The sequence below is a fragment of the Schistocerca serialis genome, chromosome 1 (assembly GCF_023864345.2).
Source record: "Schistocerca serialis cubense isolate TAMUIC-IGC-003099 chromosome 1, iqSchSeri2.2, whole genome shotgun sequence".
Taxonomy (NCBI): Eukaryota; Metazoa; Arthropoda; class Insecta; order Orthoptera; family Acrididae; genus Schistocerca; species Schistocerca serialis.
Window position 1 is genome coordinate 484,730,419 of NC_064638.1, and position 19,454 is coordinate 484,749,872.

The 19,454-nt window shown below is 37.7% G+C and overlaps 1 protein-coding gene across 1 annotated transcript in view; it reads right to left on the bottom strand.

The window, feature by feature from the left end:
- Positions 1–14,774, bottom strand: part of LOC126473688 (alpha-aminoadipic semialdehyde dehydrogenase-like) — a 76,987-nt gene extending 62,213 nt beyond the window's left edge. Inside the window, exon 1 of the mRNA XM_050100928.1 lies at positions 14,552–14,774. Coding sequence (XP_049956885.1) covers positions 14,552–14,713 — 162 coding nt within the window. The 5' untranslated portion in view covers positions 14,714–14,774. The remainder of the gene's footprint in view (positions 1–14,551) is intronic.
- Between the last annotated feature and the right edge of the window lie 4,680 nt (positions 14,775–19,454).

Sequence of the window (19,454 nt, forward strand, 5' to 3'; positions counted from 1 at the left end):
AACAAATAATTCAGCCTAACCCTTGTAGTAGAAGATACTGTTAAAATTTTTTTTTCGATGTATTCAATTAATTTAATAAGTTAAGTTTTAATTGTAATTTCTGTAAATTAAACTTCAAACAATGTATAGTTTCAGCACCTTTTATTGTGGGGATACATAATGGCCTGATTTTTGGTCCCGACAGTCAGTTCACAGCTGAGTTTCAGATGAGAAACCAACAATACTTCAACTTAACTGTGAAACAATTAGGCCATGTGTTAAAACAATGGCAGTGTCTGCTCCATACATACCTTTCTAATCTTCAAGAACTGTGAACTTTGTGGTTATGTTTTTACTGCTCGTAGATGTTCAATAGTAAACTATTGTAGTAATATGTGGATGTTCACTTGCAAACTATTAATGAGGCTTATCAAAAGTTAAACAATACGGCACTGGCCTTATAACTGTGTAATATAGGGGGGTTGCGAACAGTGAAAGTAAAAGCCTGTGAAACGCGACTGTGCATGTGTTGGCTACATCATATACAGTAGCCAGTAGTTGCACTTCCACTCCCTATTTTTTCAGCCAGTATGTTTACACAGAGGACAACCAATGAAGAAATAAAGCAGGCAAGCACCACCACAATTCCCTTTCATCTGCTTCATTTACTGCACTTTTATATTTTCTCCTTTCATCAATTAAATTTGGTGTCTTCTGTGTTACACAAGGATTGCTACTAGTTCTCACCTTTTTACATATTTGATCCTCTGTTGGCTTCACTATTTCATCGCTCAATACTATCCATTCTTCTTCTACTGTATTCCTTTCCACTATTCTAGTCAACCATTGCCTAATGCTTCCTCTGAAACCCTCAACAACCCCTGGTTCTTTCAATTTATCTAGGTCCCTTCTCCTTAATTTCCTATCTTTTTGCAATTTTTTCGGTTTTAATCTACAGTTCATAACCAACAAGCTGTGGTCAGAGACCACATCTGCCCCTGGAAATGTCTTACAATTTAAAATCTGGTTCTGATATTGACTCCAAGTTTGTCTGAGTAGAGCTCATCAGTTTTATCTGCAAAAAATTATCAATGATAACATATGTAATATGGAAACTGAAAGATTCGGTTACTTCAGAAAGTAACCTCTTTTTGTCTGTTCCAGTCTCACATTTTGTATGGTCTGCAGTTACTGGGGAATTCTAAACATGTAAGTGAGATATTGAAGATACAAATAACAATCATAAGAGAAATGTGTAGAGCTGGACAAAGAGATCACTGTTGACCTGTGTTTAGTAAACTTAATATACACTGAAAAGCCAAAACATTATGACCACTGCCCACAGTGACACTGGATGCCACCTGGTGACGTTGCAGGCATGTAATGTGGTTACAAATGTATGTAAGTGGAGCAGACAAAGATGGGGGATCATCCTAGCAAAGATATGGACTGCAAATGGGGAAATTCATTGAGATAAGCAACTTTGATAAATTATTATGCAGAACCTGTGAATGAGTATCTTGAAAATGGCAAAACTGGTAGAATGTTCATGTGCTACTGTCACGAGCATCTCCAGAAAGAGGTAGACGAACACTGAGACTACCACTGGTCTTAAATGCTTGGACGTCCAAGACTCTTCACAGAATGTGGGGTTCAAAGGCTTGTCTGCTCTGTAAAATAGGATAGATGGTGATCAGTGGCATCTCTTCTGAAATATATAATGCTGGTGCATGCACAAGTATTTCAAAACACACTGTTCGTTGTTGAACATGGAGCTCCACAACAGACCATCCCTACATGTTCACATGTTGACTCAATGACCCTGTCAATTATGAAACCACACTGGTTTCAATTGCCTGAGACTGCAGTCGTGTATGTAAGTTGCATTTGCATCAGTGTGTGTGTGTGTGTGTGTGTGTGTGTGTGTGTGTGTGTGTGTGTGTGTGTGTGTGTGTGTGCCTATAGTTGAAAAAAGTCAATGACCGAAATTTGTAATTGTGAGGGTCTTTTTGTTGTCCCCATCTGCAGCTCAGCATCTTTACTTTTGTAAATCTGTATGTTTATGTCTCATCACTCTACATTAAACAAAATGCAAGAGAATTTTATATAATTGGAGGTATACGGCAGTATGGTACAAGGGGAAACACTAAATAGATATTCCAAGACACAGACAGGTAAAGGCACCTCACTTCACCAGTCAGCTCACTAAAAATCTTTATCAAATTAACACGCTCAATGTGGCTCATGTCATGTAAATTATTTTTAAAAAAGTTGCATTACCATTTAGCTGAAAATCCATTTTATAATGTAAAATAATTTTTTGATGTACAGTTTGTGAATATATGTTAAAATTTAAAATGTATGCTAAATTCTGCATTTGTGCATACCATTAAGCATATTGATAATATGAATAAGAGATGAAACATATTCCATTGTGTCAATGGCAATACAGATGAATAAAGATGAATATGCAATGTACTCAATCAAATATTCAATACATCACTACCAAAGGGAATATTTATAGGGACTCTGAACATCGATATTTTGGACCCCTTGAAAAGAAACGTAGAAAGACAATTATTAATAATTACTAATCAGTTTCACTACTTACCTACTTCTTGAAGGTATTGGGTTATGTCTGCAAGAATCATAACAGATCTCCCTCAAAACATAACACTTGGTCAGTCTCAATTTTTGTTTCAAAAGTATCTGTCCAATGAACATGCTGTTTTTTTGTTCACAAGTTAAATTATACAAAATTTAAGTGATGGGACAAAATATTGTGAACTGGTATTCTCTGTGACTTGTCAAAAGCATTTGATTATGCAGTTTTCAGTATTCCCCTGAAGAAGCTCAAATATTATGGTATTAAAAAACTTGCTAGTAACCAGTAATCTTACTAACAGAATGCACAGTGTTGTAGAAAGAAACTCAGAATGGTGCTACTCATTACATGTATACTACAGGGCCAATTTTGGGTCTGCTCTTGTTCTTGGTATATACCATGTGGCAGCTACTCACAGAGGTCCAGTGTGCACTGTCCTCATTGTGTGCGAGCAAAACTCGGTGGATACACTAATGTGTTAATGCAGAACTGATGTATGCTGAAAAAGAAGTAGTTCCAATTCAGGCCACCAGGTGCTAATCTGGTACAATACACTGTGTGTATGATGGTATGACATCCACAATGTCATTTGACAAGCCCTAACATGGGTGAACAGTATAGCTATAGAAAAGAAAGACTGTGCGCCATCTGTTAGGTGGCAATTTAAGTGCTGTAGTGATCGCTAACTGAGAGGTCTGAGGAGAGGCCCAGTGTCATTAAATGGTTTAAAGTATATGATAATGAAATTCAAAAACATGAATGAGCTTGGTATGGCACCTGGAAGAGGAAGGTGTCGTATCCTGGTGGAAATTATTGATGAGGTTGCTGGTGCGGTGTCATGAGAATTGTCCATCCCATGGTCAACAGTACAGAAAATTTTGCTGTCTATTTTACACTGTACAAAGTTTTGGCACAGATTGAAGTTGATTATATATTTTTTATTTTTACTGGATAGGTGCACCCCACCATGAATTCCTCTCCTGTGACAACCTCTTCATCTCGTAGTAGCACTTGCAACCTACATCTTCAATTATTTGTGGAATATATTCCATCACCTTGTCAATATGTTCCACACATTCCTTTCCTTTCTGATTTTGTGCAGAACCTCATCAATCATTACTCTATCAGTACACCTAATTTCAACATTCATTTTCCACAAATTCCTTTCCCTTCCAATTCTGCCCAGAACCATCTTGTTTCTTACCTTACCAGTCCACCTAATTTTCAACATTCATCTGTAACACCACATCTCAAATGCTTTGATTCATTATGTTTCAGTTTTCCCAGAGTCCATGTCTCACTACCACACAATGCTGTGCTCCAAATGAACATTCTAAAATTTCTTCCTTAAATTAAGGCCTACATTTGATATTAGTAGACTTCTCATGTCAGGGAATGCTCTTTTTGCCATTGCTAGTCTGCTGTTGATGTCCTCCTTGCTCCAACTGTCATTGGTTATTTTCCTGCCTAGGTAGCAGAATTCCTTAACTTCATGCACTTCGTGGCCATCAGTTCTGATGTTAAGTTTCTCATTGTTCTCATTTCTGCTAGGCATTTTGATTTACTCTCAATCCATATTCTGTACTCATTACACTATTCATTCCATTCAGCGCATCATGTAATTCTTCTTCACTTTCACTGAGGATAGCAATCTCATCAGAAAATTTTTTCGTTGATACCATTTCACCTTGGACTTTAATTCCACTCCTGAACCTTTCTTTTATTTCCATCATTGCTTCTTTGATGTACAGATTGAACAGTACGGGCGAAAGACTACATCCCTGTCTTACATCCTTTTCAATCTGAGCAATTCATTCTTGGTCATCCACTCTTATTATTTCCTCTTGGCTCTTGTACATATTGTATATTACCTGTCTCACCCTCTAGCTTACTCCCATTTTTCTCAGAATTTCGAAAATCTTGCATCACTTTACATTGTTGAATGTTTTTTCCAGGTCGACAGATCCCATCAACGTGTCTTGATTTTACTTTAATCTTGCTTCTATTATCAACCACAACATCAGAATTGCCTCTCTGGTGCCTTTACCATTCCAAAAGCCAAACTGATTGTCATCTAATGCATCTTCAATTTTCTTTTCCATTCTTCTGTATATTAATCTTGTCAGCAACTTGGATGCATGAGCTATTAAACTGATTGTATGATAATTCTCGCACTTGTCAACTTCTACAGTCTTCAGAATTATGTGGATGATATTTCTCCACAAGTCTGATGGTATGTCACCAGACTCACACACTGTACACACCAACGTGAGTAGTCGTTTTGCTCCCACTTTCCCCAATGATTTTAGAAATTCTGATGGAATGTTATCTATCCCTTCTACCTTATTTGATCTTAGGTTAACCAAAGCTCTCTTAAGTTCTAATTCTAATACTGGATCTCATATCTCCTCTTAATCGACTCCTGGTTCTTCTTCTATCACATCAGACAAATGTGCCCCCTTTAGAGGCCTTCAATGTACTCTTTCCATCTATCTGCTCTCTCCTCTGCATTTAACAGTGGAATTCCAATTGTACTCTTAATGTTACCACCCTTGCTTTTAATTCCACCGTAGATTGTTTTGACTTTTCTGTACACTGAGTTAGTCCTTCCGGCAATCCTTTCTTTTTCAATTGCTTCACATTTTTCATGGAGATATGCATTTCACTGTTTTTGGCTACTCAATCCCTGCAGCAGGGAAATAGGAGGTGAAATGTTTTATGAAAATATTTCACTGTGAAAGCAATTTTAAAGTTATACCTACGTCAATTGCTACACAGCCCAAACTGTTAATGATAGAAACTTGAAATTTGGAGAGAGTTTTTATCTTCTACACGGCATTGTTTAATAAGGGATTGTTTGAAATTACACTCATAAGGGGGTGGGGGGTAATAAGGGATGAGAGTCTTTTTGAAAATGTATCACTGTTAAGGCAATTTTGAAGCTAGAACTACGAAAATTGGTATCTGGTTCCTCAGTCAGAAATTTAAAAAATGTGTTTCAGCAGGTTTGGAAATTCAACCCTTGAGCGGGTAATATAGAAGATGAAAATTTTTAGGACAATATTTCATTATGTTAAAAATTTTGAAGCCAAATCTACAAAAATTGGTAATTCACTTCTTGGTTAGAGATAAAGAAATATGTGTTAGGGGTTGATGTTTCTATGGAGATACCACCACAAGAACACAAAGGCAAGATTAACAAATTCCTTGGACTCCAGTGACCACAACTGCTTATTTGTCAGATGTACATTTGGCAAAGACAGTGCTTGTATGACCTTATTTAGTGTGCAAAGTTTAGAAGGTCGTGTGATTTGTTAACAGGATAAAAATTCAGTTAAAGAAAAACAAAATAAAAATCTATGTAGACCATACAGTATAAATGAGCAAAGCAGTAGGTGCAGTCCTCAAACTCTGCTTCAGTTTCACATTTCCCACCGCTCCTGGGCACATTATTGTATACATTGCTAACATATGTTAATGTGTTTTACATCCAGTTTCTTCATTCTCAATTGGAGTGCCTGGTTCATCCCTATTAACTCACAAGGATAGGTTAGGTACTAATAGTGGTGGTGTATCTATTGCTGGAAAGAATTCCATCATTTCTGGAAAGATTGTTATGGATTTTGAATGTGAAATAATTGAAGTGAAATCGAGCACCAAAGATGGTCAAACATAGTAAGCAATTGCTTTTACAGAGCATCTGACTTAATAGTTGTATTGGCAGATCACTTCAGACAATACTTGGAGAAAATTATGAGTACATTTTCCTGTCATGTTATTATAGTAGAGGCAGAATTCAACTTGCCAGCTATAGAAAGGGAGAGTCATACAATTAAAACTGGTCCAAAGGTGGGGTACATGTGAGTTTTTTTTCTGAATACACTGCTTGAAAATTTTTTTTGAGCAGATAGAGAACCGACTAATGGGACAATGTTATAGACCTCCTAGCAACTGTAGTGCCACTAACCAGTTTTAGTGAAATTAATAAGAGGTGTTAAGATAGCCACCATGGAGTACTGCAATAACAGCCAGGGGCTGGTAGCCACAGTGTGGCAACATGTGGGTCATAATAACATGTACACCTAAGGATTATGAGATGGGCTGGCCAGCCGCTCTCGGTGGAAAACTGCACTGCACAGTGGTAATGGTAACAGTGGGTGGGTTGATGTTACAACACCAGGGCAAGACTTCTAAATGTATAAAGCAGATGTAAGAAGCAAATATTATAGTATGTAATGCATTTTTTAAATATGATTTTTATCATTTTAAGTCTGACATTTGCAGAAGCCATCATTGTGCTGGTTAGATGCAAAGAAAATGTAAAAAAGGAAATAAATGTATCCAATAAATGTATCATCTGCTTGTTGATGATGCAGGTTTTATAACCAGGCCTAATGTAGTACTTTCAGCACCTGAAAATGTAAATGATGATTTTTTTTTTCATTAACAACTGATTCTCCAACAATGAGCTGTGGGTGAATTTAGGTAAAACACAATACATGCAATTCTTTAACGCACAAGTGCTGACCACACCATTAGAAATAATGCATAAAGATAGATCAAAAAATTAAACAGAATATTTTAAATCATTAGGTGCTCAAATTGATAAGAACCTGCAGTGGAGTTCACATTACAGATCTTCTTAAATGCCTAAGCTCTGCAACTTTTGGATTACACATTATCATCAGATTTTGGAGCTGAAAATGTCATAGAACTGGTTTACTTTTCCTCTTTTCATTCACTTTTGTCCTATGGCATCATATTCTGGGGTTTGCAGATGTACATTTGTAGATGCAGATAATATGTGGAGTCCAGTCTACAACTTTTTGAAGACAGCTCTTTAGAAAGTTGTGTGTACTGACAAAATCCTCACAATAAATAACTGCTTTATAAAGTATGTTGTCAGCAGGAATTCTCAATTTGAAAATAATAGTAATATTGTTAAATATAATATTAAAAGGGAGATGATTTACACTCTCCATCACTCAGTCTTAGTGTGGTAAAGACGGGACTCAGGTGTAAAGAATTAATAGATATTAAAATTAACTTCAAATACAAACTAAAATCATATGTACTTGGCAACTCCTTCCACTCTATCAAAGAGTTTCTGAATTTGTAGCATGTGTATATATGTGTGTTTCTTAAGAGGAAGAGAGAGGTTAAACGTATTAAAGTGTAAATCACTGTAACCATGAAAAAGAAACCTCAAGAAATCACATAAATTGTCAACATGCTGCCATAATTTTCACTGGAAAATTGTATTGTAATTGTGAATCTGGTTCATACCACAACATAGTAAGAGGTCACAATCATGACCCACAGAAAAAAACTAACAAATTAATTATGCTAATTATCTATGGTTTATATATTGTAAGGTGACTGTCTTTAGTTATTATTTTATTTTCCACATTGACTTTCATGAACATAACTGTCTTAGGAAAATAAAAAGTTTATACATTATTCATATTATAAAAATATTATATTTAATAAAATAGTATCTAAAGGATTGACACAGACTTACATCAACAATAATTCTGACTGACACCTTCTAGAGTCTGCATACTTTATGCTGATGGTCCACATGTGTCCAACTTAAAACAGAATTCCATATTGCAAATGTGAGTGGGTTAGTGTGTAGGAATTTCATTGAAATATGTGAGACATTTTAAGAAGTCAAAATTGCAGATAATATTTTTACAGGTGTAGCTGATAAGATGCTCATCCATCAGAATGCCTAGAAATTTACATTTATCAAATTTTTTGCCTCAATACAATAATTCAGAACTTACATACACTAAAGGTGGACTATAGCTTTTTAAAAAAAACTTCATCATGTCTGTCTTACTGTCTTTCAGTGTCAGTTTACACTTTATAAAGTTTTTGTGATCAAAGCAGAGATCTCTTTATTGTTTTGTGTTGCTATCTGTTCAGTACAAACCCCAGCTAATAAAGGAATTATCACTAACATTGTTTACAAACTTTAAGTTTTGTTGCTCTGTTATGTCATTGGCGAAAACAGACTGCAAAAGTGGCTTCATAATACTTTCCTGTTGGGTCCTACAGCTGAAAAATCTTGTTTATTGATTTCACTGTTGGTGTGTGTCAATAGAGGAAGAGAGAAATTGAACATGGTTAAGTATAAATCAGTGTATGCAAGTTAAACAATAATAATAATAATTTAACTTAAAAAAATCATGTAAATGGAAGCATGTTGCTATACTTTTCAAAGAAGAAATGTAGGCTCACTGCAGTTGTAAAACTGACTCATTCCACATCACAGTGAAAAGTCATAATTATGATCCACAAAATACATAACTAACTTCATTATTGTAAATAGTGTGACCCAAAGTCCTCTCGTATGCAGATAAGAATTTAAGAAATCTAGTGCAACTCCTCTTATACCTTAAGTTCCTAGTTTGACGAAAGTACTGAATGATCACAGAATCAAGGTTAGAGAAAAATGTAGAACTGTCTGCCACAGATTCCTCTACTGTGACAGTCTCTTCATCTCTGAGCAGCACTTACAGTTCATTTATCGAGCCTGTTGAAGACTTAATTGATATGAACACAATTGCTGTCCCATGCTCACAAATTTTCTTCTTTCCCTTGTACTTACAAGACCCTGTTTGATTGTCATGTACAATGCCATGAAATCATGCCATCATTTTAATGTAATGAGTAAGATTTTATTTCCTCCCCCCCATCAACCATAGACCTTGCCGTTTGGTGGAGAGGCTTGCGTGCCTCAGCGACATAGATAGCCGTACCGTAGGTGCAACCACAATGGAGGGGTATCTGTTGAGAGACCAGACAAACGTATGGTTCCTGAAGAGGGGCAGCAGCCTTTTCAGTAGTTGCAGGGGCAACAGTCTGGATGATTGACTGATCTGGCCTTGTAACATTAACCAAAACCGCCTTGCTGTGCTGGTACTGTGAACAGCTGAAAGCAAGGGGAAACTACGGCCGTAATTTTTCCCGAGGGCATGCAGCTTTACTGTATGGATAAATGATGATGGCGTCCTCTTGGGTAAAATATTCCGGAGGTAAAATAGTCCCCCATTCGGATCTCCGGGCGGGGACTACTCAGGAGGACGTCGTTATCAGGAGAAAGAAAACTGGCGTTCTACGGATTGGAGCGTGGAATGTCAGATCCCTTAATCGGGCAGGCAGATTAGAAAATTTAAAAAGGGAAATGGATAGGTTAAACTTAGATATAGGGGGAATTAGTGAAGTTCGGTGGCAGGAGGAACAAGACTCTTGGTCAGGTGAATACAGGGTTATAAATACAAAATCAAATAGGGGTAATGCAGGAGTAGGTTTAATAATGAATAAAAAAATAAGAGTTCGGGTAAGCTATTACAAACAACATAGTGAACGCATTATTGTGGCCAAGATAGACACAAAGCCCATGCCTACAACAGTAGTACAAGTTTATATGCCAACTAGCTCTGCAGATGACGAAGAAATTGATGAAATGTCTGATGAGATAAAAGAAATTATTCAGGTAGTGAAGGGAGACGAAAATTTAATAGTCATGGGCGATTGGAATTCGAGAGTAGTAAAAGGGAGAGAAGGAAACACAGTAGGTGAATATGGACTGAGGCTAAGAAATCAAAGAGGAAGCCGCCTGGTAGAATTTTGCGCAGAGCATAACTTAATCATAGCTAACACTTGGTTCAAGAATCATGAAAGAAGGTCGTATACATGGAAGAACCCTGGAGATACTAGAAGATATCAGATAGATTATATAATGATAAGACAGAGATTTAGGAACCAGGTTTTAAATTGTAAGACATTTCCAGGGGCAGATGTGGACTCTGACCACAATCTATTGGTTATGAACTGTAGATTAAAACTGAAGAAACTGCAAAAAGGTAGGAATTTTAGGAGATGGATCTGGATAAACTGAAGGAGCCAGAGGTTGTAGAGAGTTTCAGGAAGAGCATAAAAGAACAATTGACAAAAATGGGGGAAAGAAATACAGTAGAAGAAGAATGGATAGCTTTGAGGGATGAAGTGGTGGAGGCAGCAGAGGATCAAGTAGGTAAAAAGACAAGGGCTAGTAGAAAGCCTTGGGTGACAGAAGAAATACTGAATTTAATTGATGAAAGGAGAAAATATAAAAATGCAGTAAATGAAGCAGCCGAAAAGGAATATAAATGTCTCAAAAATGAGATCGACAGGAAGTGCAAAATGGCTAAGCAGGCATGGCTAGAGGACAAATGTGAGGATGTAGAGGCTTACCTCACTAGGGATAAGATAGATACTGCCTACAGGAAAATTAAAGAGACCTTTGGAGAAAAGAGAACCACTTGTATGAATATCAAGGGCTCTGATGGAAACCCAGTTCTAAGCAAAGAAGGGAAAGGTGAAAGGTGGAAGGAGTATATAGAAGGACTATACAAGGGCGATGTTCTTGAGGACAATATTATGGAAATGGAAGAGGATGTAGATGAAGGTGAAATGGGAGATATGATACTGCGCGAAGGATTTGATAGAGCACTGAAAGACCTAAGTCGAAACAAGGCCCCGGGAGTAGACAACATTCCATTAGAACTACAGACAGCCTTGGGAGAGCCAGTCCTGACAATACTCTACCATCTGGTGAGCAAAATGTATGAGACAGGCGAAATGCCCTCAGACTTCAAGAAGAATATAATAATTCCAATCCCAAAGAAAGCAGGTGTTGACAGCTGTGAAAATTACCAAACTGTCAATTTAATAAGTCACAGCTGCAAAATACTTATGCGAATTCTGTACAGATGAAATGGAAAAACTGGTAGAAGCTGACCTCGGGAAAGATCAGTTTGGATTCCGTAGAAATATGGGAACACGTGAGGCAATACTGACCCTACGACTTATCTTAGAAGCTAGATTAAGAAAAGGCAAACCTACGTTTCTAGCATTTGTAGACTTGGAGAAAGCTTTTGACAATGTTGACCGGAATAATCTCTTTCAAATTCTGAAGGTGGTAGGGGTAAAATACAGGGAGCAAAAGGCTATTTACAATTTGTACAGAAACCAGATGGCAGTTATAAGAGTCGAGGGACATGAAAGGGAAACGGTGGTCGGGATGGGAGTGAGACAGGGTTGTAGGCTCTCCCCGATGCTATTCAATCTGTCTATTGAGCAAGCAGTAAAGGAAACAAAAGAAACATTCGGAGTAGGTATTAAAATCCATGGAGAAGAAATAAAAACTTTAAAGTACGCCGATGACATTGTAATTCTGTCAGAGACAGCAAAGGACTTGGAAGAGCAGTTGAACGGAATGGACAGTGTCTTGAAGGGAGGATATAAGATGAACATCAACAAAAGCAAAATGAGAATAATGGAATGTAGTCGAATTAAGTCGGGCAATGCTGAGGGAATTAGATTAGGAAATGAGACACTTAAAGTAGTAAATGAGTTTTGCTATTTGGGGAGCAAAGTAACTGATGATGGTCGAAGTAGAGAGGATATAAAATGTAGACAGGCAATGGCAAGGAAAGCGTTTCCTAAGAAGAGAAATTTGTTAACATCGAGCATAGATTTAGATGTCAGGAAGTCGTTTCTGAAAGTATTTGTATGGAGTGTAGCCATGCCTGGAAGTGAAACATGGACGATAAATAGTTTGGACAAGAAAAGAATAGAAGCCTTTGAAATGTGGTGCTACAGAAGAATGCTGAAGATTAGATGGGTAGATCACGTAACTAATGAGGAAGTATTGAATAGGATTGGGGAGAAGAGGAGTTTGTGGCACAACTTGACAAGAAGAAGGGATCGGTTGGTAGGACATGTTCTGAGGCATCAAGGGATCACCAATTTAGTATTGGAGGGCAGCGTGGAGGGTACAAAACATAGAGGGAGACCAAGAGATGAATACACTAAACAGATTCAGAAGGATGTAGGCTGCAGTACATATTGGGAGATGAAGAAGCTTGCACAGGATAGAGTAGCAAGGAGAGCTGCATCTAACCAGTCTCAGGACTGAAGACCACAACAACAACAACAACAAGATTTTATTTAGGATAAGGCTGAAATACTGCCCACATATAGTATTTACCTCTTATTTGGTGCTACAAGAGTTAGTTAAGAAGTTCTTTTTTCATCAATTAACATGCTGAGGCTACCATGGACCACATGCTCCATTCTTTTTAGTACAGTATATCTTTGGATGGTGTGTAAAGATTTTAAAAAAAGAAGAAGAAAAAGAAATAAAGAAAGAAAAAAATGAAGTCAAAGTGTTGATCAGGATATCATACCAAATTTCCTGTCTATCACCATCAACCCAATAGAGAAATTCAAATTAATGTACAGTATTGCACTGTGTACTGTACTACAGATAGTGGAGTATGTAGCCTCTGGTGGGCACGTGGTATCAGGTGTGAACCTCTGCTGTTTCTGCCTGCAGCCTCAGATCGGTCAACATATAAAGTCAAAAAGAATGGAATAGCTGATTCGCAGTTTGAACTGTGGCTGCCGAAGACTGAAATAGCAAATATCAACAGAAGAGTGTTTTAGATCCAGAAATCAGCAGGAGAGAATGATATCCAATGCCAGAAAATGAGAGTAAGGGAGGCAAAGAAAGAAAATAGGTTCAGAAGTTATAAAGAAAATAAGAATTATAGCTCAGACTATGCACAGTCTTTAAAATATGTTATCCTAAACTTAGAAGGGCAAATTATCTCTGGTCTAATGAAATATCCCTGTTACATCAGCTCCTCAGAATCTGAATTTCATATGTTCATTCCATTGTCTTCTTGTTTTCTTCTCTAAATTCAAGCTTCTAAGTGACTGATTTATTTATCTGTCTTTATGTTTTTCCAGACAATGGAAAATCCAGGATGGAATGTAACAATATTATAAGAAGGAAAACTGCTACTCAGCATATAGTGGGAATGCTGAGTCACTGATAGACACAACAAAAAGACTCTTACAATTATAGCTTTTAGCTATTAAGGTCTTCATCAACAACACACACACACACACACAAACACACACACACACACACACACACACACACACACACACACACAAATGCAACTCACACACACAACAGTGGTGAGCACACTAGACTTGCATTCGGGAGGATGATAGTTCAAACCCATGTCCAGCCATACTGATTTAGGTTTTTCATTATTTCCCTAAATCACTCCAGGCAAATGCCAGGATGGTTCCTTTTACCCATCAAAACCTTTCATTGTACTCATAAAGCATAAAATAGTGAAAGAAAAACAATTTCAACATAATTTCCCTCAGCAATGAAAGACATCTAATTCAGATTTCATGGAACTATATTGTATATCTGATTAGCTGTCATAAACTGCTTTAAATTTCTTTTCATCAATGAGGTACTCGCTGTTTGATGCATTCACAATGTTAACAGAATACAAAGGTGAAATGACAACACAGTAGTGGCTCAAGACTTTTGTAACAAAGCGATGAGCAGTACCAGTATTGTGTGTATCTGAATGTATCAGTTTATATTAAATAACATTAATAGTTAAATATATCTCAGAGAGCTCAGAAAAATTGTTCACTGTGTTTTATGTAAAGAACCAGCAAGTTTGTAAGTGCAAACAATTTTCTTGAAAAATCTGATAAGATGGAGTATTCAAAATTTTTGTAACTACCTAATCCTAAAAAGAAATAGGTGTTACAGCCATATTCTATTCATGTGGACTGAGTATCATTACTATACATCACATTTGATCAAGAATGTAGTAACAATTTTCAGCCTAAAAGGTAAAAAAAATTCTTCCGTATGTTGACAGATATGTTTGTTTATACCACTGTAATATAAAGCAAATATCTCAAAACTCCTTTTTATAGTGGTGCACAGATTTAAATTTTTCTCTTTAAAAGCAGTTGATCATTTTCTGTTTGTGATGTCTCAAAGAAAATTATAATGACTATTGCAAAGGTGTTCACTGAAGACGACGCTTCATTGACATGTTGAAGATGTCATCGAAGACACCCATACATTACCTCCCCACTAGCAGTCCACTTCCCATTGTAAACTCCTGGGTTTACTTTTTCTAAGCCTAGTTCTTGAAGGAATGAATATGAAGTTTCTTCAATAAGAAATTTTGGTTTTGACATCATTTGTCGAACTTGAATGAGACTTATAAATATCTTCTTAAAAGTCATCACACTGCCAGAGGCTGTGATCCTCTCTCTGACTGAGTACTTGTGGCACAGGCACTCCAGTGAGCTGTTCAGAGAGGTCATAGGGGTTACTACCAAGCAACTGATAAACAGCAAATAAGATAAGATAATGTACTGTATGAAAATACTGCAGGCTTAAAACAGAACTGTCTTCAAAAGAGACTCAGCTTGTTCTTCAGTGACTTTCAGTTGAAAATTTAATTAATTGTAGTACTGCCATATCATAAGACTGCTAAAGAGTTAACAAAGCTTTGGGCAGTGAATCTGTTCACAAATACTAACACAATACTTCATGAAGGACTGCTAATTGCCACCATTATTTAATTGCAGACATATGTATAGTGGCAAACAATGAAAAATCAAAAAGGCAAATTTACTGCTTCAGCAACTATATTGAATTCTTGGAGAAGAGCTCACATTAATATTAAAGAATTCACTAATTTCACTGTTACAATTTCAAAATATCTGTTAGATATCTGTTTCTTCTACTGCCAGTACAAGATGACTATAAAATTGCAAAGTATTTTATATTCAATGGCGTTGATGTCTGAAATGCTTGTTAAAATTTAAGGACTTGTTGTTATGAATAAAATGTAATTCTTCTCTCATGATTATATGTACAAACTTTTCAGGTTTATATAATGTTTCTTGAATTAATGGTACCCTCACACTGTTTTAATGTTACAACAAGGTTGTAAAATATGGGCCAACATCTTCACATAATTTTCTGAAAACAAAGAATCAGTCTACCTTATATTCTCATGAAGAAAAAGAAAAAGAAGAAGAAGAAGAAGAAAAATAACTGTTAAATTATACACATACACAAAATTATTTTACACATGTGGAACTTCAGTTTGATTGCAGCCTGACATATTGCTGCAATGGGAAAATGTCAATTTTTCATGCTTTTAATAATGAAGATTGTTAAAACCAAGAATAATCAAAGAAGCATTCAATTTTAATGCAACATATTGCACATCGCCAGCTTCAGTATTCAAGAATGTAATTTGTAATTCTACTACTTATGCACACACACACACACACACACACACACACACACACACGGTACTGTTATGTAATGTCAGTAAGTCTATAACAGAGGAAAACACACTGAGCTAACTTACGGCACAATACTCTGCTACTTATGTAATCAGCTAACCTGTTAGATAATTTCTGTATGTAAAGGTTGACAGTCATTCTTTTATTTAAACATAAGATACCAAACTCCCATGAGCCAGAAGAAACTTCAGGGAAGTGGGACAAATCATAGTACACATTAGATAAGTAAACAAACAGTCATAAAGTTCTGATTTATTTAAATGTCTGGAATAAAATTGTGTCATTCAAGACTATACTTGTACAAGTGATACTACCTGAATTACAAATGTAAAGGATACATAAATGTCATTGAATTATAAACATTTGAACCATTAAACATATTTCAGCCGATAATTGTAGAGGATGCATAAATGTCATTTAATTACAAACATTTGAATCATTAAACAAATTTCAGCCAATAACTGCAGGTTCATCATAACAGAGCTCTTAATGAACTCTTTTAGTAGTGTTATAAGCCGGTGAATGGCCCTTCTCTAAATCAGTTGATGTTCATGTAGATTAATTAATTTGAAAAGTCAGTGGTTTGTAGGTTCGATATTTTATAAGCAAACTAGTGTGTGTGTGTGTGTGTGTGTGTGTGTGTGTGTGTGTGTGTGTGTGTGTGTGTGTGTGTGAGAATGGGCACGCACGTGCATGCTCATGTGCGTCAGTGACACACAACCAACATATCATATCATGCACTTTCTCATTTCTTTCAAGTGTGATTATTCTTAGGAGAAATTCACCTGTCACTTAATAAATAACAAAAGCGTTAACAAAATCAAACAACGGAACTTTTAGGATGGAATGTAACAATATTATGAAAAGGACAGCTGCTACTCACCATAGAGCGGAGATGCTGAGTTGCAGATAGGTACAACAACAAAAAAGAGACTGTCACAAAATGAGCTTTCAGCCAACGACACCTTCGTCAAAAAAAAAAAGACAACACACACACACACACACACACACACACACACACACACACACACACACAGTCTCTGGCAGACGAAGACAGACTACAAGCAGCAGTGCATGAAGGGAAGGCAACCAGGTGGGGGTAAGGAGGAGGCTGTGGCAGGGAGAGGGAGGGATAGCAGGGTAAGGATGGGGGACAGTAAAGCATTTCTAATGGGAGTGTGCAGGGATGAGGTGGTGAGAGGGTAGGACAGCTAGGTGCAGTCAGGATGTTAGGGGGGTAGGGAAGAGAGTGGGGGTTGTGGAAAAGGAGAGAAGTAAAAAGACTGGGTGAATTGGTAGAATAGAGGTCTGTGCAGTGATAGAATGGAAACAGGGAAGGGGCTAGATGGGTAAGGACAATGACTAATGAAGGTTGAGGCCAGGAGGGTTACAGGAACATCACATATATTGCAGGGAGAATTCCCACCTGCACAGTTCAGAAAAGCTGGTGTTGGAGGGAAGGATCCAGATGACACAGGCTGTGAAGCAGTCACTGAAATGGAGAATGCTCAGCAACAGGGTGGTCCATTACCTACACCAGTCAGGTCACAAACATCACCTATCCCATCAAAGGCAGGGCTACCTGTTAAACCAGTCGTGTGATCTACAAGCTAAACTGCAACCACTGTGCTGCATTTCACATGGGCATGACAATTAAGAAGCTGTCCGTCCACATGAAAGGCCACTGACAAACTGTGGTAAAGAAACAACTGAACCTCCCTGTTTGTGAGCATACCGCCCAACATAATGTTCTTCATTTTAGTGACTGCTTCACCACCCGTGCCATCTGGATCCTTCCGACTGACACCAGCTTTGCTGAATTGGGCAGGGGGTAACTGCCCCTACAATATATGCTTACTATAACCCTGCTGGCCTCAACCTCCATTAGTCGGCACTCATCTAGCCCCTTCCCTGTTCCCATTCCAGCTCTACACAGCCTTCTATTCCACCAGTGCACCTAGTCTTCTTACTTCCCTCCTTTTCCAGTAATTCCCTCTCTCTCCTCCACCATCCATCTAACCTCCTGACTGCACCTAGCTCTTCTACCCTCTCTCCATCTCATCCCTGCATGCTACCACTACCAGCAGTTTACCATCCCCATCCCTACCTTGCTATCCCTTCCCCTCCCTGCCCAGCCTTCATCTTACTTCCACCCAGTTGCCTCTTCCATCATGCACTGCTGCTCATAGTCTGGCTTCAGCTGCCAGAGACTGTGGTCATGTGTGTGTGTGTGTGTGTGTGTGTGTGTGTGTGTGTGTGTGTGTGTGTGTTTGGGCGCGCTTGTGCATAACAAAAGCAATAGGCATGTCTCTAGATAAATCTCCATAGTATTTACAAAAAATAAAAGATTGAAACCATGTTTAATTCATAATGAGTTGATAATTTTATGGAAAAAGATTATTACAATTTTTTAGTTGACAGGCATGTTATCTGTGTGGAATATGTCAAAATCAAATCACAATTTTCTCTGTTATGAATCTTGAGGAGATGCAGAACAGGTATGCATATTAAGTGTAGTTCAACTACTGAACATATTACTGTTACAATTGCCTATTGTGCTAGTGTATTATTTACAAAATTTCACACAGAAAAGACTTAGAGTAAGAGTGTTTCATTTAAGAGAAAAGAACAAAATGTTCACTGAAATGATCAAGTAATGATACCGAACTGCACATTTTTTTAAAAAGAAAAACAAGTGTCTTAATATAAATGTTAAACAGTGAAAAGTCCAGGATGAAATAACAACAATATCGAAAGTATAGATTGATACTCATCACATAGAGGAGGCACTGAGTTGTAGACAGCATAATGAAAGATTACTAAAATATCAAAGCTTTTGAACAAGATCGTTCTGCAGCAGAAAATACACACACATTCACATAAGCACAACCCACACAAACATAATGACTGTCTCAGGATGCTAGAGCCTGACTGTGACTTTATGTGATGGAGCAGCAGTTGGCTAGGATGGGTGATGGGGATAAGGAGAGGCTTGATGTGGACAGAGGGCAGGATGCCAGTGTAGAGGCAGGAGAAAATGTTTGTCTGCCAGCTGGTGAAGAGTGCAGGGATTTTTGGGGGGGGGGGGGGGGAGGAGGGGACAGGATTGGACTGTTAGGTGTAGCATTGGGAGGCTGTGCTGGGAAGGGGTGGAGGAGGAGGGGAAAGAGAGAGGATACAAGGACAAATAGAGATCAAGAAAGGACTTCTAGGTGCATTGGTGAGATAGCAGATGTGTATAGTACTGCAGTGGGAGGAGGGAAGGGGATACGTAGGGGAAAACAGGACTAGCAACTATTTTGGCAAGGGGGGTTATGACAATGAAGGATATGGTTGTAGGGAGGGTTACAGCCTGTGTAGTTCAGAAAAGCTGTTGTTAGTAGGACGAAAGCAGATGGCATTGGCTGAGAACTAATCATTAAAGTAAAGCACATCATGTTTTGTGGCATGTTCAGCAACTGAGTGGCCCATTTGTTTCTTCGGCGCAGTTGGGTTGTGGTCATTCAATTGGACAGACAGCTTGTTAATTGCCATACCTACTTAGAAAGCAGCACAATGGTTGCAGCTTAGTTGATAGATCATGTAGCTGCTTTCACAGGTGGGCCAGCCTTTGATGGGGTAGGAAGTGCCTGTGATAGGACTGGAGCAGGCTGCATTAGGAGGA